The sequence below is a fragment of the Pogona vitticeps genome, chromosome 15 (genome assembly GCF_051106095.1).
Source record: "Pogona vitticeps strain Pit_001003342236 chromosome 15, PviZW2.1, whole genome shotgun sequence".
Classification (NCBI taxonomy): domain Eukaryota; kingdom Metazoa; phylum Chordata; class Lepidosauria; order Squamata; family Agamidae; genus Pogona; species Pogona vitticeps.
This window is the reverse complement of record NC_135797.1, coordinates 3,051,992-3,072,659: the sequence shown is the minus strand read 5'-3', so window position 1 is coordinate 3,072,659 and position 20,668 is coordinate 3,051,992. Positions and strand designations below refer to the sequence as shown.

The 20,668-nt window shown below is 51.7% G+C and overlaps 1 protein-coding gene across 1 annotated transcript in view; it reads left to right on the top strand.

Annotated features, from left to right (window-relative positions):
• Positions 1–20,668, top strand: part of INTS3 (integrator complex subunit 3) — a 39,459-nt gene that overhangs the window by 14,292 nt on the left and 4,499 nt on the right. Inside the window, exons 8-26 of the mRNA XM_072983761.2 lie at positions 1,158–1,287; positions 5,026–5,123; positions 6,269–6,460; positions 7,665–7,752; positions 7,850–7,929; positions 8,117–8,208; positions 8,828–8,934; positions 9,301–9,423; positions 10,152–10,281; positions 11,330–11,384; positions 12,284–12,387; positions 12,894–12,938; positions 13,185–13,304; positions 13,497–13,650; positions 16,458–16,526; positions 16,825–16,900; positions 17,648–17,761; positions 18,785–18,833; positions 19,984–20,151. Of these exons, the coding sequence (XP_072839862.2) occupies positions 1,158–1,287; positions 5,026–5,123; positions 6,269–6,460; positions 7,665–7,752; positions 7,850–7,929; positions 8,117–8,208; positions 8,828–8,934; positions 9,301–9,423; positions 10,152–10,281; positions 11,330–11,384; positions 12,284–12,387; positions 12,894–12,938; positions 13,185–13,304; positions 13,497–13,650; positions 16,458–16,526; positions 16,825–16,900; positions 17,648–17,761; positions 18,785–18,833; positions 19,984–20,151 (1,994 nt within the window). The remainder of the gene's footprint in view (positions 1–1,157; positions 1,288–5,025; positions 5,124–6,268; positions 6,461–7,664; positions 7,753–7,849; positions 7,930–8,116; positions 8,209–8,827; positions 8,935–9,300; positions 9,424–10,151; positions 10,282–11,329; positions 11,385–12,283; positions 12,388–12,893; positions 12,939–13,184; positions 13,305–13,496; positions 13,651–16,457; positions 16,527–16,824; positions 16,901–17,647; positions 17,762–18,784; positions 18,834–19,983; positions 20,152–20,668) is intronic.

Below are 20,668 nucleotides of genomic sequence, written 5' to 3'. Positions count from 1 at the left end.
GAGTTCCAAAGTCTGGGAGAAGCCACCGAGGAGGCCCTCTCCTGTGTCCCCCACCAAGGGCATCTGTGAAGGGGTTAGGACCGAGAGAAAGGCTTCTCCTGAGGATCTTAACACCCGAGCTTGCTCATAGATGGAGGCGCAGTCGTTGAGATAGCTGATTAGGGCTTTATAGGCTAAAATCAATGCTTTGATTTATGCCCGGAAATGGATCGGCAGCCGGTGGAGCTGCTGTAACAGGGTTTGTATGAGTCTCATAAGGAAGAGTTGCTTTTGTAATCTGCTACGGGGCCTAAAATCTTCCAGCCGAAGAGGGAGCCATGCCCGGAAAAAAAGAGTAACTTCTCTGTGTATTGAGCGGGTTTCATCTCTCCCTGGTAAACCCGGGACCAACCTCTTAGGTGTATCTGGGGGGCAAAAGTTCCTGCTTCCAGAACCAGCATGACTTTCCTCTAGTCGAAAATGTGTAGGGAAAAAGAACCAGAATCAGCTGCAAATCCACCTCTTGTTTTTTTTTTAATGTTCCTTTTTTTAAAGTGTAAAACTTTGCAGGAGTCCTGAAACAAATCGTTCCTCATAAAACCTCCCTAGGAATTTCACCCTGCTTGTTTTCCGCCTGGGGTAAAAGTCCTTTTTCTTGAGACGCAGAAGGAAGGGACCTTGACTGAGATGGGGTTTGGCCCTAAAAGCAGCCTTGGGAAAGTTGTGTAGGGAGGTCAGCCCCCCCTGGCCCCAAAGTAATCCTTCTCCCGGACACACAGAGGCGAAAGGCGGAGGCCGGCGTCTTGGCTGCTGTGCTTTGGAGGCCCACCTCTGGTCTTCCCCCTGGAGGGGATTGAGAGAGAGCCACAAAACTCATGGCCTTGACTTCGTTTTCGTTCCCAACAGGGGACCCGTTTTTCATCCCCCGACCTTCCTCCCTTGTCAGGCGGCTTCTTTAGAAGCCAAGGAGCTGCTGCCTTCAAAGGGGGTGGGCGTCTACTCAAGGGGAGACCTTTTCCTTCCTTGGACCACGACCGGGGGAGTCCTCCTTTGGCTCCACTGGGATTTTCAGGAGGCAGGAATGTCTTCCCTGTGGGTGGGTCCGTGTGCCGTTTTTTGTCCCCCAAAAAGCATGGGTGAGTGACTCCTCCTTTTTCTCCTCCCCCCCAACCCCAAAGTTCATGGATTGTTTCATGATTGGACGGGATCTGGTGAGGCTCCTGCAAAACGTGGCCCGGATCCCTGAGTTTGAGCAACTCTGGAAGGACATCATCCACAACCCGCAGGTCCTGAGCCCCCAGTTTACAGGTAGGTGGAATTTCGGTTATTCCACGCTGATCCTTTCTTACAGGGAAATCCTTGTGAGATCCAGCAGCTGAAATCTGTGAACTGTTTAGCCGTGACCAAGTCACACGGCCCGAGGTGGCTCGCCTGCATTGCACCCCGGGGGCAAATGGCGAAGTTCCCCCAAATCCTAGTTGAGTCTATTTCTGGGTAAATAAAATACAAATTCTACGAATAAATGAGAGCTGGAAGCACTTGAGTGGATCACATTTCCTGCCCGGACAGGTTGCTTCGGTGAAGCTCCCCCTTACCAAAATAATCTAGACAATGGGGAAGTTCCGCAGTCATTAAAAATAATCTTAACAGATTGGCTATAGGTCACGAGACCTGATCAAAGGTTCCTTGTGGGGTACGTTCCCCACTAGAGGCGTACATGTCACGGGGGGGGCGCGCGAAGGGCCTTAAGATGGTGACACCAGCCTTGTCCCTCGTTGGGCAGTGAGCTCACATCCCAGCTGAACCCCCCCCACACACACACACCAGCTAGATTACTGCAGACCGTTCTCTCTGGGGCCTGCCCTTGGAGACTCCATTTTGGAGGAAACACGGGTGGGCTGTGGAATGGGCTGAAATGGAGAGGGGCCGTCTTCTCCCCCATGTGGGGTCATTTTCGCTCCCTCCCAGTTCATTTTGATGGGGTGGGCCATTAAAAAGGTGGGTGTTCACCAACAAATGCCATCACATCTTGAGGACTGATAGTGGAGGGGACCTCTGTCCCCCGTATATTCCAAACCCTGATTCCTCGTCAGACGCCTGGGGTCTCCGAGGCTGAGGGGGGGAAAAAAAACTTCCTAGTCTCCTGAGCCTTTCGCCCCAGTTCTTTCTGTTACCTTGAGAGTTTTATACTAGATTTATAGTGATGATATTTTTAGATCTGGTTGCTGCGAGGAGGCGGTGTTATCTCACCCGGGGCCCGTTTCTCGTTGATTGATTGGTTTATTTGCTCTCCTTGATGAGATGCATATGGATGTTATTTGTGTTTTTATTGTCGGTTGCCCTGAGAGCCGTTTGCTGTAGGGAGACCCATAAATTCTAAGGACAGATAAAACTGAGAAATGAAACTTCCTGCCCTCGGTGGGGCAGGGGTAAATTTCGAAGGGCAGGGTTTGGCAGCCGCGCCCTCAGGGAAAATCAGAAAATAGAGGCAACTCTATTGATCTGTATCTAGAAGTATCTCTCTGTGTGTGTGTGTGTAGTATGCATCCAGAATCACCAAATTTTTCCAGGAGGTCTTTTTCCCACCAAGAAGGAGCAAATTACCGTATTTTTCACTCCATAAGACGCACCTTTCCATAAGAAGCACCAATTTTTTAGGAGAAGAAAACAGGAAAATATAATCTGTTTTCTTCGCTCCATAAGACGCACAGACTTTCTACCCCTCTGTTTTGTGGGGGAAAAGTGCGTCTTATGGTGCGAAAAATACAGTATTTTAAATTCAAGGAAGGAATTCTAGAACCCATCTACCACCACCCCCCAGGCTATTGTGAGCCTTGCCATTAAGCTTGGCAGAACAGAGAAGCATGGGGAGGAACTGGCAGATGATGGTGGCATTGTCCCCATTGATTCAGAAATCCTAACATTTTGACCCTACAAGTCCTACCTCTTCAAGAGACACGAGTGTGTGGGGTTTTCTTGGAAATTATGGACTATACCTCCCCAGATGTCTGCAGGAGTTCTCCCAGCTAAAATTCCGGGGGCGTTAGCTCCAAACCCCCCAGCTTGTAATGGGATCTGCCGTCACTTTCAGCTGAGAAAGGTGTTGGACCTGATGATGAAGAAAGTGGCTGGCTGGGGCTAAGCTCTACGGGGAACTGCAAGGCATAATGGGCCTGGTGGTCTTTCTGCCTGTTATACTGCCTACAGGGTGCCTCTCCGGAATAATGCCTTGGAGGTTCCTGGGAGCTTCGCCTCATCCAGACATTTCCTCCACCTTCACCGTGTCCGAGAAAATCCATCTCAGCTGAAAGTGATGACAGATATCTGAAGAGACTGGGGTTTTTTAGACTCAACCCCCCAGATTCTTACAGCCTTCTAGAAGACTGTAGGTTAAAAAGAACACACATGAAAATTCAGTGCATATTCCTATTTTCCAAGGAATAAACAAGGGCAGGTTGATTGAGATCTTCTTCTCGCTGAAAGACACATCCGTCTTTATTCTTTTGGCTCCCAATCTGTGTCCCAGAGGTGGAGTTTTGCCATCTTTCGGCCTCCTTTCCTGACCCCCCCACCTCTTCTCCCCCATGAGACTCCCCTATGGATTCAGTTACCCCCCCCCTCTGTCCACACTTGGCATCCTGAGCCGCCGAGGCCACGGGAGCGAGGGACGCTCCAAAAATGTGCAAGAACACCCTCCCTCCTTATTCACGTGGCAGGCCTTTCCCTTCGTTCCCTGGAAAAATTAACATTTGTTTCTCATTAGCTGGACATCCCGGTTCCGCATCTCTGCAGCTGGGCCAGATGTTGGCTTCCTCTCGAGAGCCTAGAAAAAAATCCTCCTCTTTTTCTCAGGACGGGAGGAGAGACCGTAACTTAGTTACTAGGAATTCGTGACAAGTAACTTGCTGTTTGTAACTAGTTACTCTGAGGCTCCTGCACCGTTTGAGGGTAAAGTCAGGACTAGCAAGGCTTTGCTTTCTTTGTGTGGGAACCAAGGGGGGGGTCTCAGGAAAAACCCCCAGTCTCTTCATTTTGATAGTTCTCTGGATTTTTCCTCCTGCACGGCATTGTGGAAGGATCCAGACCCGCCCTGTCTTTGCCTTAAGGGAGCCATTTCTCAAAGCTCCCCGCGGCATTTTTCAGGGCAGTCCTAAGCGGGTTTTCGAGGTGCGTGAGACAAAACGGGTGGTTTACCACAGTCACCTCCTTGGACTGAGCAGGGATTTGAACCCAGCCCCCCCCCCCGAGCTGCACTCTACCCACTGCGCCATATTGCCTCTCCTAAACCTTACCGGCAGGGGACAGACACATCTGTGCCGAGAAAGAGAGAGACGGATGAACAGCGGATGGAAGTTTTTGCTGTAAAGATTTTTTTTTTAAGCATCAGAGACACGCATTGGGGGATTTATTCCCCTCACGTCTGTAGAAATATCCGCCTGCTGCAGCTACAGTTCACGGATGCGTCTGTAAAATAAAATTGCTTAGATTTTAAGTTGCCACCGGCTTGACACGGCTGCCCTCTTGGGACCTCCGAATAAAGCCAGCCGGTGGCTGCCAAGTCCCTCTGCTTTTCTGGTTCAGTTCTTCCTCATCCGCCCAAGGGAGAGCGATGGGACTTTGGACGGATTCTGTGAGGGGTGGTTTTTAAGGCCGTTCCGGAAGGGGATCACCCGCGGGAAGGGTGACGCGCTGCCTTGCGTCTTCCTCTTAGGTGGAGCTCGGCCTAGCTAGGCCTTAAAGCTTTCTAGTCTAGGCCTGGTCTCCCAGGCGAGCCACAGGCAAAGACTCCCCGGATGGAGAATTACAGGGTTTGAATTCCAAGGAATCTGAAAGTCCCATCTCTGTCTAAGATACGGTCGCCTTCTGCATGGCTGCTTAACTCCTAGAGAGACATTTCCAGCCTTCTGGGGCCACGTCGGAAAAGGCCGCGCTATGGCCCTTAGAAGGACCTCCTCCGCAGGAGCAGCCCTTTCTGGTGGTCTTGTCAGGGCATGATGCCCAGCCAGTTCTAAACCCTTTTATTGGTGTGTGTGTGTGTGTCCCCAGGTGTATTACAACTTCTGCAGTCTCGGACGTCACGCAAGTTCCTCGCTTGCCGCCTCACCCCCGATATGGAGACCAAGCTGCTCTTCATGACCTCTCGGGCAAGTTACTGTACTTTCCGTCTGGCGTTTTCTAAAGCACTTCTGGACGTCTCTTCCTCCCCCCCCCCAACCTCAAGAGGCCCAGAGGAGAGAGATCAGGATTGTAGTTCCTCTGATGCTCTTCAAGCAGGAGATTCTTCAACTGGATTCCATTCAGGAGAGGCCTGTGGTTCTTGAATTACACTGGTGCCTCGCTAGACTATGATAATCCGTTCCACTGAAATCGCTGTTTAGCGAAATCATTGTCTAGCGAAAAGCATTTCCCCATTGGAATGCATTGAAACCTGTTTAATGCGTTCCAACGGGGAAGAATTGTTGCTATCTAATGAAGATCGGCTATAGGAAAGCCGCTTTGCGAACTGCCGATCAGCTGTTTAAATCGCTGTCTTGCGAAGCTTAGGTCCCGAAAACACCTGTATTGCGAGCGGGGAGGGAGCTGTCAAAATCGTCGTCTGGTGGAAATCGGTTTGCGAAGCAGGGACCAAACGTTGTCCAGCGAAATTCCCCCATAGGAATCACTGTTTTGCGAATCGCTATAGCGATCGCAAAAAGCCAATGTCATGCGGGGTAACTGTCTAGTGAGGCACCACTGTACAAGTCCACGGAAAACTTGGAGGCAGTGGTGGAGCTTCTGCTTTGCTATCCAGAAAGTCTGGCCATCCCTGAGATTAAAAATAATACAGCAGGGCCCCCCCATATCCACGGGAGATGGTTTCCAAACCATCCCTCGGATGCTGGAAAACACATATTTTGGCCAATGCTAAACCTAGTATGGTCTGTGACTCCTCTAGAGGCGAGTTCTTGTCATGGCATTACAGAAATATATTTCTCTAGCAAATACATAGCAAAGTCTCCCACTCCCTATTGGGGCAGGTTCTGGTCATTTCATTGTTAGAGGTATATACTTCCAAGAATTTTTCTTCGAATAGTTTTTTTTTTAATTTTGTGAAGCTGTGGGTAAGAGGCTCAGTGGATACTGATCTTGCAGATACGGGGGTCAAACCCTAATTTAAAAAAACAAATCAGGGGAGTGCACCGTGAGGGTAGGAGAGGAGCAGAGAGGAGCTTTCAGCCGGAGCAGATGCTTCTATAGGACGAGCGAATGGCTTGGGCCAGATCTGACGTTGGCTTCCCTCCGTCCGCAGGTGCGTTTCGGCCAACAGAAGCGGTACCAGGATTGGTTCCAGCGCCAGTACCTCTCCACCCCGGACAGCCAGTCCCTGCGCTGCGATTTGATCCGCTACATCTGCGGGGTGGTCCACCCTTCCAACGAGGTGTTGAGCTCCGACATCCTGCCTCGCTGGGCCATCATCGGGTGGCTGCTCACCACCTGCACGGTAAGGCGGCCACGTGCGCACGTGCGAGAGATTGAGAGAGAGAGAGATTGCTGGAAAGGACAAGAAGTTTCAAAAGGGGGGCGTTGTGTCACGAGAGTCATGGGTGATCGCTGGGGAAGAAAGGTAAATGATCTGAACTGAAACCTACGACTTGTGTGGAACCATGAATGGGAAATGGGAAGACCCCGGACGGGGGGAAATAGAAAAATTGGGGGGAAAACAGGCTCCCCCCCATTTTTTCTCAAAATGATTCCCCCCCAGGAAAAATTTGGGGGGAAATGGAGTGTGGAATATGTCCTTTTACTTTATGTATCTAAGTTCTCTTTAGCGATAGAACATTTCTGGAAATTTTCATTTATTTCCCCTTGTTTGTTTGTTTTCCCCCAAGAAAAAAATTAGAAATTTTCAGAAATTCTGCATCTCTAATCACAAGGCTAGGCAGTATAGCAATAAGCCCTTTTATCCTTTGACACTTCGGCTGCTTCGCTCCCCTAAATTTAATCCCATCCATCCATCTAATCCTCCTGTGGATTGTTTCGGGGGCCCGGTGCACTCTTGTAATCATCCTTTCAAAAAAAGAGAGAGAGCACAGAAGGAAAGAAAGTGAGAGGACGCATCACAAAGCCAAGAATAACAGAGCCGAGCCCTACCATGCTAGAATGTGAAATAATAATAGATTTCTAAGAAAGCAAGGTCAGGCGGCTCTTAGCCAATGCAGGAACTTTCTGGGCCAATTTCGTAGCCGCCTTGATCGCTGGACTTCAGGAATGCCATTGGAGAGCCTTCAGTGGTAAATTCAGGTCTTCTTGTAAGCCTGCTGGGCTACAGCCACCGGTGTTTCGTTGTAAAATCTAAGGAAATACAGAGATGCCTACATGGGTCTCCCTATGGCCTCGGAGGCTGCCTTAGCGGGAGGCTGATTGCTGTTTCCAGAACCCAGGACCTCAAGTCATCTCAGCTAGAGGAGGTAGAACAACCCGTACGATGTTGAATCTCGGGCAGCTGGAAGCTGGTGGCTATGCAGGGGAACGAGACAGTCTGGCAAGCCTTTCGAAGCATCTCCTGCCTTTCCGGGTGGCTACGGAGAGAATTCGTCTCTGGAACCCAGGCCTGGCGCTGCTGCCGAGTGGGCTGGCCTGAGCCTCAGAAGATCCGTGGCTGTGTTTTAATTCATCCTCTCTTTCTGTTTTCCTCCTCTCCCCAGTCCAATGTGGCTGCGTCAAATGCCAAGCTGGCCTTGTTTTACGACTGGCTTTTCTTCAGCCCCGAGAAGGACAGTATCATGAACATCGGTATGGCAACTTTTGTTCCTTCGGCCCTTCCTTCCTTCCTTCCTCCCTCACTCTTTCTTTCTTAAAGATAACAGGAACGTCTTTTCCCCCACTCCAGAACCTGCCATCTTGGTCATGCATCATTCCATGAAACCCCACCCGGCCATCACCGCCACCCTTCTGGACTTCATGTGTCGGGTAAGACTTCCGGGGTGGGGTGGGTGGCATGCCCTGGTGTCGTCCCAGTGGGTCGGTGGGCAATCTGCTTTCGTCTCCCAGTCTCCGAGGCCTGGAGCCAATAGTTCAGCCATTCTGAACCAACGAAATCATAAAAGCAGGCTCCTCTCTCTCTCTCTCTCTCATATATTCCTCTTTTCCATTTCAGATCGTCCCGAATTTTTACCCCGCTCTGGAGACTCACGTGCGGCAGGGCGTCTTCAACTCCCTCACCCACATTGTGGAGAAGCGAGTCTTGGCGTAAGGGATTACAGGCCTTTCCTCCCTCCCCTTTCCTTTCTTCCAGCCACTGGTTCCCCTCCGGCTTTGTGAATACACACTCTCAGCGAGGAGTCTATGCTGGAAACGTCTTTTCACTTTCTGATGGCCTATGGTTGCTACTCTTCTCTAGGGGAGATGCTGGCCAAACTCAGGATGTCATTCCCCCTTCCAGAAATGCTTTTGCTCCCAGAACTCTGGCCAGCTGCCCAATAAGCCACCCTGCCGGTCCCTGGCTAAGCGGCACGCAGAACTCAGAAGCCTTTCCAGCTGCCTCTTGGAGGCCAAGTATCTCCCCTGACCTAAAAAAGCTACAGTTTAAGAAAATCATAAATGTGTGTGGGGCCGTCCCCCCATCTCCCCGATAGATAAAAAGCAGGCTTTCCAGCCAGCAACACAACCCTTCGCAGATCTGAATAGCGGTTCCCCAGACATTTGGGACTCCAATTCCCACAATCCTGTAGCCCACACTCACAGGGACTTCTGGGAGTTGTCCGAAAACCTGGAATGTTGAGAACTGCTGGACGAGAGTTCACGGCCTTAGAGAAACTCGGTCATCGTCCACCTGTGTGTTTATCCTGTCTCTTTTCCTTCCCCGCAGGCACCTCGCTCCTCTCTTTGACAATCCCAAGCTGGACAAGGAGCTCAGAGCCATACTAAGAGAGAAATTCCCAGAGTTCTGCAGTTCGCCCTCCCCTCCCGTAGAAGGTAAAGCTCTCAACCTAGGTCGTCCGGGGCATGGAGATGGAGACCGGATAGCCCTCCTTGCTTTGGCCCGCGAGGTGGCTTATAGGGGGCCGCTCAGAAGTAGCCCGACCTTCCAAAGGTGTGAGAACCTTAGCTGGGCCAGTGGAGGTCACTCACATGAGGCCCAAACAACCCCCTTAAGCGAGACTGCCTCCTCTCTCTCGGTCCATCTCCATCCAGGTGGTCCATGTAGCACCAGGTGAGGATGATGGCCCACCACAAGAGCCATCCCAGTTTTGGCCTTGGCTCACAGGAGGAAAGCTCCCGGCGAGCTCGTTCCTTCTTCCTCTCTGCATTTCCACTCCCCCTCCCCCTTGCTCCTTGCAGTCAAAATCGAGGAGCCCATTGCCATGGAGATGGACAATCACACGTCGGACAAAGAGGACAGCTGCTACGACCATGCGGAGGCGGCGTTCAGTGATGATGATGAAGAGGACCTCAACAGCAAAGGTGAAGAGTCTGAGAGCGTTGCTGGCCCAGAGAGACACGAGATTGCTCTTGGCCTGTTTTTCATGCTTAACTATGGTTAGTTATAACTGTTTAACCATGGTTAGCTGTAACTGTTGACCCTTGGTTGGCTTGTGTTTTGGGCACCTGTTTTTGGTGCTTTTACCCAATGTTAGTTCAGACCATTCAACCACAGTTAGCCCTATCTGCTTCACCACCATTAGCGCTAACTGTTTAACTATGGTTAGCTCCAACCTTTTAACCATGATTACCTCTAATTGTTTAACCATGGTTAGCTTGTGTCTTTGATGTTTGTTTTAGCACTTAACCACGGTTAGATGTAGCTGTTTTAACCATGGTTAGATCTAACCGTCTAACCACAGTTTAACCAGGGTTAGAACTAATCATGGTTTGACTTTTTTTTTTAATGATCCCCCAAACCTAACTAACTCCTTTTTGGGACCACAGGGTTTTTTAGAAAGCTTACCAGTGAAAAACAACATCGTGAACAGAATTAACGTTCTTTCTGTAGCGTTAACAAGGAACACGTCATAATTGCTTTCATAAGTTACTTTCAAAGAACTAACTTTCCAAGTTCTGCCTGGTGGAACCTGCTGAATGCAGGCTGTTTTCTAAAAGGTATATTTTAGGGTGACTCCTTCCCCCCTCAGTGTGTGTTTGCTTTTGGTCTCTGAATCTACTCCGGTTGGTTTTTCTCCCTTTCGCTGCAGGGAAAAAGAGGGAATTCCGGTTCCATCCGATCAAGGAGGCTGTGTTGGAAGAGCCAGTGGACATCACGCCCTTCCTGGACCAACTGGATGAGTCCTTGAAGGATAAAGTCCTTCTGCTGCAGAAGGGAAGGTTGGTATGGTTTCCCACCAGGGGAACTCCGGAGAGGCCTCTACCGCGAGAAGCATTTCAGGAGAGGCCTCTACCGCAAAAGGCATCTCCAAAAAAATTGCCTTTTCTCCCCATGAGTATAAATACCCTGCTTTCTTTCACTGCCCCTTTTGCCAGGATGGGACGAAATGTTGTGTTTTAAAGTCCCAAGCTTTATTTTCTCCCCACGTGGCTGGGCCCGTCTCTGCCATTCTCCCGTGTCTCTCCTCGTTCTGGTCTTCCCGCCACCCGTTGCGGCGTTTTTTAAATTTTCTTTTTCAATGGCTGTCTGGATCCCTTCCTTGCCACCGGACGCCTGTGCTAGGGGTACGTTCTTTAGCTCTTTAGTGTCACGACAGCCCTGCAAAGTGGGCCTTTCCAGGAGAAGAGGTGTGATCAGGAACTCCCAGGGGAGCGGCGTGCTTGGGTATGGCGAAGAGGGGGAGCGTGTTTGGACCCTAAGATAATACAGCCAGCCTCCAGGGGAAGCGGGGGAAGAAACCCAACGCCAGAGTGGGAAGGGCACATGGAGAAAGGGTGCTCGGTTTTTTTGCTTAGAAGAGGTCGGATCTGGAACCTTTGAAAATAGCTTATTTTTTTGGGGGGGGGGGTGTTACAGAGTCCCAAAGAGAATCACAACTACGCCAGCTTGGGGGGGGGATGGTGGGATCTATGATGCAACGAGCAAAGTAGTCGTAAGGCCTGGCTGGATCCTTCCTTTTTTCCGACGCCTTCCTGGCTGGCCTGCATCTTAGGAATTTCCCCCGGGAAAGGGTCCCCTCGGAGTGCTTCTCACCCTTCCTACGAATAAGAAAACAAAATAACAAATAGATAAAATAAAAGCGTGGTCCAGTTTTTTTTTTGCCAGCAGGAGACAACCCTCCCCCCCCCCAAAAAAAAGGCTTCTGGAAGTGCGCAAGACTACAGAGGCCTTTCGGAGGGGGGCTTCTTGCCTCCCTCCCTGCTGCTTTCCTTTCTTGCCTTCTTAATATGGATTTCCTCTTTTTTTTCCCCTCTCCTTTCTCTGCAGCGATACTGAAGCCCAGTGTGAGGTCATGCAGGAAATTGTGGACCAGGTTCTGGAGGTAATGCAGCCGAGTCCCCGAAACGCTTGATGCCCGGCTCCTGGCCGAGAGAGAGAGAGGGATGCTCGCTCAGTGGGCTTTGCAGGAAGCATGCTGACCCTTTCCAGCAAGGATGGGCCAAGCGAAGCCAGTCAGACACATACGACCCCTGGGGGGACCCTAAACATGTGCACCCGTCCCCCACCAAGTGTGTCCCCTCTTCTACCGGTTTAACATTTCCCTGGCCGGCTTTCGGAAGGAGGGAGTCCCTTTCGGCAAACCTCCAGCCAAAATGGGTCAAATCTGGGTTTCCTGGACTTCCAGAACCTCTCTCCTTTTGAGCCTCGTTGGAAGTTGGGAATGGCAACATCTGGATTGCTAAAGATCGCTCCCTGGACCCCAGGATCTCTGGGCTGACATTTAAGGATGCCAAAGCGGGAGGGGATGGAGGGAACCGAGCAGATGTGGTCCAGGAGCCGGCCACCCACTTCTCCCTTGTCTGTCTTTTTCCCTTCCCTAAAATTCTGCTGGAAGACCCGTTTTAATTAAGAGAAGGCCTACAAGCTTTTAACTGGAAGATAAATCAACGTCGGGCGTGAATTTGGTCAATCACCAACAGCCGCTTTTTGTTTGAGCGTGCCGATGGACGGTCACCCTGCCTCTTTTCATTTTCCTGTAGCAGTTTTCACGCCAGCCCTGTTTTTTTCCAAAAATAAAAGCAAAACTCCCCCAAAATGGTGGGAGTGGCAGTGTGTTTCCTGGGAACTACAACTCCCATCATGTGGGCTTGGGGATTCTGGGGGCTATAGTCCCCCAAGGAGCTGCGTTTCCCCTGCATTCGCTCTCTCAACGTGTTGCCTTTCTCAGCACAAAATCCCACATTGTATTCTTTTTCCTACCCCAAAAAAACCCTTCTGCAGGAGGATTTTGACCAGGAGCAGCTCTCGGTCCTCGCGTCCTGCCTGCAGGAGCTTTTCAAGGCCCACTTCCGCGGGGAGGTCCTGCCGGAAGAAATCACGGAAGAGTAAGTGCGGTTGGGAAGAGGATGGTGGGGATCCGCCTCGCCTCGTTCCTGGCTGTTTCAGAGTCTCCCCTTCTCTGGAAAGAGGCCTGAGTGGATTTCTTACATTGAAGGAATTGAAGCTGTTCTTTGCTATTATTTCCAATTTCGAGTGTCTCCGAGAGAGCTTTTGAGGCAGCTGTGACTCTCGAGGAGCCGTTTCCCGCCTCTGCCCCGGTGATTTTTCCCTAGCCAGGCAGAGATTCGAACTCGGGTCTCTGGGGTCCTAGTCTGACGCTGTTCCCATGGTTGTGGGCTGAGATCGTGGGGATGTGCCACGAGGACGAGAAGATGCTTTCTTCGCCGAGGCGGGCCTGGCCTGGCCATCCAAGTGATGCTGGGTCCCAGATTCCACGCTGGTGGGGGTGGGGGACGATGAGCCTTGTAGTCCCAAAGCAAGTCCCAAGCTCTTACTCCAATCCCCTGATTTAATTTTTTTTTCTCACTGTCTTTTCTGTTCTGGCACGCAGGTCACTGGAGGAGTCGGTGGGGAAGCCGCTTTACCTAATATTTAGGTAGGTCCTGTGCTTTCTCACAGCCCCCCCCCCGGGTGGTCCCTGGAGCCAGGGGGAGGGAAGTCCTCTCCGCTCCCATCCTCCTCCAGCGTTGACCCCCAGCCCGCCAGGAAGAAGGGGCTGGGGAGGGCGAAACCGGCTGGATCCTTGTGGCCGAGAGGAAAGGGTGTAAGTGTCAAATCCGCTGGGGGGTTGTGCCTGCGTTTCATCCCCCCCCGCCCTCTCTCTGCCTCCATCCCCTTCCAGAAACCTTTGCCAGATGCAAGAGGAGAACAGCAGCTTCTCGGTGTTGCTCGACCTCTTATCCGAGCTGTACCAGAAGCAGCCGAAGATCGGCTACCACCTCCTCTACTATCTAAAAGCCAGGTGAGGTCAGAAGGAGCCCGGAGCGGCTTTGTGTGTGGGGGGGAGGATCGGGATCCAGCTGCCCGCCCGCCTTCTTTCGGCCCTCTTTTCGGACGCCCTCCTTGGGTTGGACCCAGCGTCCCTCCGTCCTAGGCTGGGGCTGATGGGAGTTGTCGTCCGGCTCTTCGGCTCACCCGACCTTCCCCTTTGAAGCAAAGCGGCGGCTGGGAAGATGAACCTCTACGAGTCCTTCGCCCAAGCCACGCAGCTGGGGGACCTGCACACCTGCCTGATGATGGACATGAAGGCCTGCCAGGAGGATGATGTCCGGCTCCTTTGCTACCTCACGCCTTCCATATACACCGAGGTGAGGCCCAGAAAGAGGAGTGATTGGAGCCTCTGTGTGTGTGTGTGTGTGTGTGTGTGTGTGAGAGAGAGAGAGAGTCCAGACTTTCTTGGCCGTGTCGTGTAGTCCAGCCACATCTGGCGGGGGCTGTAATGTACCCAGCAGTGCATGAACGTCGCCTCTTTGGAGGCTGAGAAGACTGGCGCGCCGAGAGGGCAAATGACGTGAAGCCACACTGTAGCCGTATGCTTGCGGGAGGTCCTGAGGGCTGCGCCGGTGGCTTTTGCCTCTTCCTGGCCTCCCTCCCTCCCTGTGTCCTCTTTCCAGAAGCATTTCTTTCCCTTCCCGGCCTCCTCTGTGTGCTTTTCTCCGATGCCTTCTGAACGATCCCATATGGCTCGCAAATCCGGAGTCCTCGCTGGATGTGGCCAGGCTCCGGGGAGGCGGACGTGACCTCCCTTCCAAGCCGGGAGATTTCAGGAGACGTTGGGCAGCTTCCCTCGCTCTTGGGGCCTTGCCGTGTGTGTGTGTGTGTGTGTGTGTGTGTGTGTGTGTGTGTGTGGATGGGGTGCGGCTGCATTTTGCAGGAGTCCTTTTGGCCCTGCCGTTTCGCACGCCTTCCTCTTTGGCCCGACTGTTCGGGTGTGGGAATCTGTATCACCTGTTCAGAGGAGGGGGCAGGATCTGTTCTCCACCCTCCGCAAGAGCGGGCCACGTAATGATGGGCTCGAAATACCAGAAGCCAGATTTAGGCTGAAGATCAGGAAAAACTTCTCAACTGTTAGAGCGGTACGACAATGGAAACAGCGGCCGCGGAGGGCGGTGAGCGCTCCGGCGCTGGAGAGGCCTCCAAGAGAAAACTTGGACCAACCCCCTGTCGATCTGTTTTGATTTGGGTTCCTGCCTTGAGCGGGGGGGGGGGGGATGGACCGGATGGCCTTCGAGGCCCCTTGACGCTCCATCATTCTTTGATTTTATGATTCTACGAAGCCAGGGTAGCCGATTCCCGGCGAGCAGGCCCACCTCCGAGGCTCAAGCCCGAAATCCAGAGCCTTTAGCCAGCTAGGGGGCACCTGCAAGCCCTGGGAGGGGGAGACCCCCAAACTGCCATGGGGCAGGGAAAAAACCCCAGCAGAATCCTGATTCTTGCACATTGAATTTTTGGCACATTTTGCGTCCCTCGCATCCCTGGCCCCGCCATGAAGGTACGGAAGGGGGAATCGAGCAATTCTGGGCGCGCTGCCGTCTCGCCTCCCTCTCCGTGAAGCCCGAAATTATCCGCAGAAAGAACCTGCATAGCTTGCGACGGGAGGGAGCCCCAAAGCGCCAGGATTTCAGTGTGAGCCAGGGCTGGTGTTCATTATATTCGCTGTTAACGGGCGTGCTTCTCATTTGGCGCGCCGTAGCGGGGTGCCAGATGTTCCCTGTGCTTTTGGCCGCGGGAACCACCAAGGAACAAATTGGAGCTGGCTTTGGATCCTCTTCTCTGTTTCGCCATCAGGGAGCGTTAGGGGAGCCGGCCGGCCCACTTCCGACCAGCCGGCCACGCTGGTCCTCTGGCTCCCCCTGCCGGACATAAGGGGCGGGCTAAGATCACCCCCATCCAAGCGATCACATCTCTACCCGGAAGGAGATGGTGTTTTTTCTGCTTTTCTGAGCATGCTTCAGGATTTGAACTCGTAGCCCGTTGTTCCAAGGCTCGGTGGAAGACGGTACGGGCCGTATGTGGTGCGTGCGTGCAGGATCAACGAGAGCTTACTGCCAGATATTGGTTCTTTGCTTATGCATCCTTTGAGTTAAGATCTATTAGATGCTGCTCATTAACCCACTTAATAAGGTTTTCCGGGTTGGGGAGACCTTTAAGGAGTGGTTTTTACCAGTTTCGCCTTCCAGCTTATTTATTTAAAATATTTTTATCCCGTTTTTCTTTTTAAAAAGAACTCCGTGCGTCTCTGTGGGTTCTGCGGGGATTCGAACCCAGGCCTCGTGAGACCAAGGGTATGTCACCGTATCCACCTTGGGTGACTTGCCTTCTTTGAGTAGTGCGATAAATAAAGGAAACTTTGTCCAAGGCTTTATAAATCTCAGAAGGCCAGGAATGTATGCGGCCGATAAAATAGTCAGTAAACTCTCCATTAGCCCAGGAAGGCGAAGGACCGAGGGGGTGGAAGAAAGGAATAGAAAACAGGTAAACAAGTCCCGTTAGCTACCTCCTGGCGGAAAGGCACACATAAATAAAATTCTTGTTATCAGACCAGTACGAAGGCAGATGCTTGGCGGGTCCCACATAATTCATGGCGATGCACAATAAAAAAAATATATATTTTGTTGTTCTGTTCAGCAACATGAAAGCAAGAGGTCGCTGAGACCGCTTGAAAGGGCAACACAAGTTTGTGATGGTTGGATGGGGTGTGTGTTTTTTGTGTGTGTGCGCGCGCGCACGTTGTGCGTGCATGCTGGGTTTTTTAAACAGATTATTTGTATAACATTTCCCCGGAAGTAGAAATCTAATTCCTCTGCCAGGTGAAGAAGGAAGCGAAGCCTCCTTTCCCTTATTGACTAGGTTTCTACATGCAAGGGAGTGGATTTTAAACAAACAGCCGCCTGCGGTGGAAATAGCCAAAGAAAGGGTGCCGGGCTGACATGAGGTGATCCCTTAGATCCTTTCTGAAAATGGGATCTGCTGGTTACGTGTAAACCCGGCTGACACGGGACCAGAACTTTGCATTCCTGCTCCGAGTGGCTGGGGGCGTCCCTCCATCGAGGGACGTGTGTGTGTGTGTCTGTTCTTAACACCTTCCTCTAAATGCCTGCCCTCTCGGCTTCAGTTTCCAGACGAAACTCTGCGGAGTGGGGAGCTTTTGAACATGATCGTGGCCGTCATCGACTCCGCTCAGGTAAGACCCACCTGCGGGGAAGAAAAGAGGGAGAGAAAAGCCTCTTTCTGGGTTGGGATTTGCCTGCGTTTATGAAGCCGATCCCTGAGCCTGGCTTTTGCCCGAAGCTCACGGCGTCATCGGCGTCATCCTCTCGAAACGACCGAGCTGGAAAGGGACCTTAGAGATCATCCGGTCTGGCCCGTGTCAAGGAGGCAGGATTGGGGGTGGGTGGGATTCGAACTCCCGACCAGCCTTCTTTGGCCGCCGGCCGTGCCCCTCGGGGGCCACCTCACAGATTCCCGCTCTTCCTCCACAGCTTCAGGAGTTGGTCTGCCACGTCATAATGGGCAACCTGGTGATGTTTCGGAAGGACTCGGTACTGAACATTTTGAGTGAGTTGGGGTTTCGGCAGGCGAGGGATCGGCCAGAGGGTGGGGTTGGAGGTGGGGAAGTGGGGATCACTTGAATCCTCTCCGGATTGCTTGAATCCTCCCTCTGCTCTCCCGTCCGGTCTTGCCGGCTCGAGGGTGTGTGATTTGGGTGGTACCCAGCCGTCTCGCTCCTCGAGGAATTAGACAAAACAGTCTTTAAGCAAAGGCTCAAAACAAAAATTGGACAGGGAACCATTTCAAGGGCAGCTTCTCTTGATGTCCTCTTGATGCTATCGGTCCTGCCAACGCTTACCGATCATCGTAATGCAATGTTTTGCCCATTAAAACATCGCAATGTGATCGCATTAGCGATCTAAAAAAAAAAAAGATCGCTATGCGGATTCGTCGTTAAACGGTGCGCTCGTTATGCAAGGCACCACTGTATATATTTTAAAAGATGGATGGATGGATGGAAGGGAGGGAAGGAAGGAAGGAAGATAGATCGATCGATAGACTGACTGACTGACTAATTCAGAGGTCTGCAGGCCACCTATAGTCTCCCCGGCTGCTTTTTGCAGGCCAGCCAAAAACTTTCCATAATTATTTTTAAACTTCAAACCCTCTCCATCCCAACCTGCAGGAGAATCATGCCTGCATTGGGGGCGTGGTGTTGTTGCAATTCATCTCCCCCCCCCCGCTCTCTCCGTGTTTCTCGTTCATAGTTTCTGATGACCCTCTTTTCCTTCCCCCCTCTTTGCACACCTTCAGTTCAGAGCTTGGAGTGGGAGACGTTTGAGCAGTACGGCACCTGGCAACTTTTCCTGGCCCATAATATACCTCTGGAGACCATCATCCCCATCCTTCAGCATCTCAAGTATAAAGGTGAGGTATAAGAATGGGGTACTTTAAAGAATTATTCATTCAGGTGGGTCTGTGCCCAGTTAGAGCATAGGTGGGTCTTCGTGATGTCCCATTCATTCATTTATTCTTATCGGTTTATTTATTATATCCGTATCCCACATGTTTCCAAAGATCTCCAGCAGGGGTATGCCCTTCTACACCAAACAGCCCCATGAGGTCATTCGGACCGTGCGAGAGAAGAGCTTAAGCTCGCCGATGGAATTTTTAGGTTCTCTGCGGGGATTTGAACCCGGGTCCGCCAGAGTCCCAAAGCCACTCTGCCCCACTGATTCTTGTTTCAAAGGCAGAAGGCATTAAAGGAGCACGGCGGTTCATTTCTGCAACCTTTGCCCACTTAAATCTGATTTTTCAGACAATGGCCGAGCGCCTGCTGCTTCAATAAAAACGCCTCCCTGGACTGGGGAGCAAAATACAGCCCCAGATCATGAAGAAATTAAATCCTCCCCTCCTGTAGAGCTCCAGCATGTCAAGGTGATGGGTCAGATGCTAGCTTTCTGCCTGCGGGTGCTCGTTTTTCATGTCCGTCGACATGAAAAATTACATCTGAGGCTCGCATCTGATGCAGTGTGGCCCCATTAACCAGATCTGAATGTTTCTCTTTGTACGTAACCTGGGGAAATTACACCCAGAAATCTTTCAGCCAGCGCAACCCATGGCAGAGAGCTCCCGAGAGTAGCTTTTTTAGCCTGTCATTCTCTCGTGCACAAACTCTTTCTCCCTGCAAGCAGAAAGCTGAGCAGTCAGGAAAGGATTCCAGCTGACACAGGCTAGTTTTCTCTCTTGTTCTTACGCTTCGCATCGTGAAACCTTCAGGGCTCTGCTGTCTTCCGAGCCGCATCCCGATTTCAGCAGCTTTCACAGGAGAGGACGGCGTCGTCTCTCTCTGCCGGTGCCCTGGAAATAAATGGCACTTTCTCTCTTTTTTTTAAAAAAAGTAATAACTTAACGAAGCCCCCCACTAATGAACCTTGCTTTCTGTTACAGAACACCCTGAGGCGCTTTCCTGCTTGCTGCTCCAACTGAGGCGGGAGAAGTACGTATTCGAGTTTTTCCTGCATTTTTTATCTGAACCGGTGGCTGGCGTCAGAGTTGCAGAATAGCCTTAGGGGAAAAGCTGTCAGCATTCCAGGCCAAATCGTATGGGGAGCAGGGGCGAGAAAAAGGGGACGGTTTTAAGCAGGACTGTATCTATTATTCACACCTCTGTGGGACGCAGCTTTCTGTTTTACCCTTAAGCTCCCCGAGATGCTTTTCTCTATTTTATGTCATTTCCCTTTTTAAGTTGCTAGTCCTCATAACTTCCAGAAACAGACTTTGACCTCCTTTGGGTCCGAACTCACGCGAAAGGGGAGGTTGGAATGGATTTTTTGCAATGGCATCGAGAGGGACCTGGTGCCGATCTTTGGTGGATAAAAATCAGCCGTGAAGAGAAAACAGCCGCGTTTCTTGTTACCGGGGAGGTGTGGTTGGCTAACCCTAAACAAGGGAGGGAAAAGACAACGTCTAAATGCAGAATATGGGTGCTGATGGACACAGAAGTGGCAGTTTTTGGGGTGCCCATAACTGGTGCATGGAGTGGCTCTCAAATATTGGCGCTCCTGGTTTAATAAGGGGCACCGATTCAGGTGAATTAGGCCACACGGTTACGATCAGCGAACAAAACATAACAAGAACCATCTGCTACGAGCTGGAGAGGGTTGGCGTATCGGGGCACAAACCATCTCCGGGAACGATCGTCCAGTCTTTCCGGAGTCCCAAGGGGCTACATATATCCTGAAAATAGCTTAGAGCCGGAGAAGAAAGCCATCCAGGGCTCAACGGCAGTTAACGCGCAAGCCATAACACATCCACCGGGTCTCAAAATAGCAGTGGATGGGGAGGCGAAGGAACCGTGTTCGTCACTCAGACACGATCGAACGGGGTCTTTCAAGAGGTTCCAGGAGGTCCGCAGGTGCCCGTTCAAGGCCGTTCTAGTCCGAAACTCACACACACACCGGAAAGTTTTGAATCCGTGGCAATTTGGCTCAGCTGATGACGCCCTCCTCATCCTGGCGCCCGTTTTAGGAAACCGATCGCCTTTAAAAGCTGTTTCTCTCAGTCTCTGGGGGATGTGCAATAACCTCGCTCTGTTGCCTGAAAAGTTGCTCTCTTCAACAGTGTGTGTGTGTCTCGCCCTGCCGCAGGCCCAGCGAAGAGATGGTGAAGATGGTGCTGAGCCGGCCTTGCCACCCGGATGACCAGTTTACCACCAGCATCCTCCGGCACTGGTGCCTTAAGTATGATGACCTCTTGGCCGAGCACATCAAGTCGCTTCTGATCAAGAACAACAGCCTGCCTCGGAAGCGCCAAAGGTGAGTTGGCGGCTTGGGGGCTGGGGGGGGGAGGAACCGGGGTAGATTTGTGGCGGCCGGCGAGCAGGCAGAGAAAGGGAACGGAGAGGATCCAGGCAGTTCCTTCACTTCCTCAGTCCGGGCGCCTTTGCTTTAACGCGCCCACTGTCCGATTTGTGCCTCCAGGAGAGTTAGGGGGTTGAAATTTCTCCAGCGCTTAGGCTGTAGACTGTAAAGTCAGGCCCCTTTGAGATTCTGCACACACTCCCCCCCCTTCCCAGACTAGTCTAGCTTTCAGTCCAATTTTCGCCTTCATGAGGGTATGGGTGCGAAAGCTGATGTGGGGGGGGAGAAGGCTGATGGGTTTGAAAGGTGGGGCTGGAGGAGAGCGTGGCGAATCTCCAGGACAGCCGGAAAGACGAGCGAGGACGGTCTTCGATCGCATCGAAGCCGAACACTCTCTGGAGGCAGAAGGAGATTATGGTGGAGGTTACTGGGAATACAGTAACTGAATGACAGCTGTTTAGAAAAACTGCAC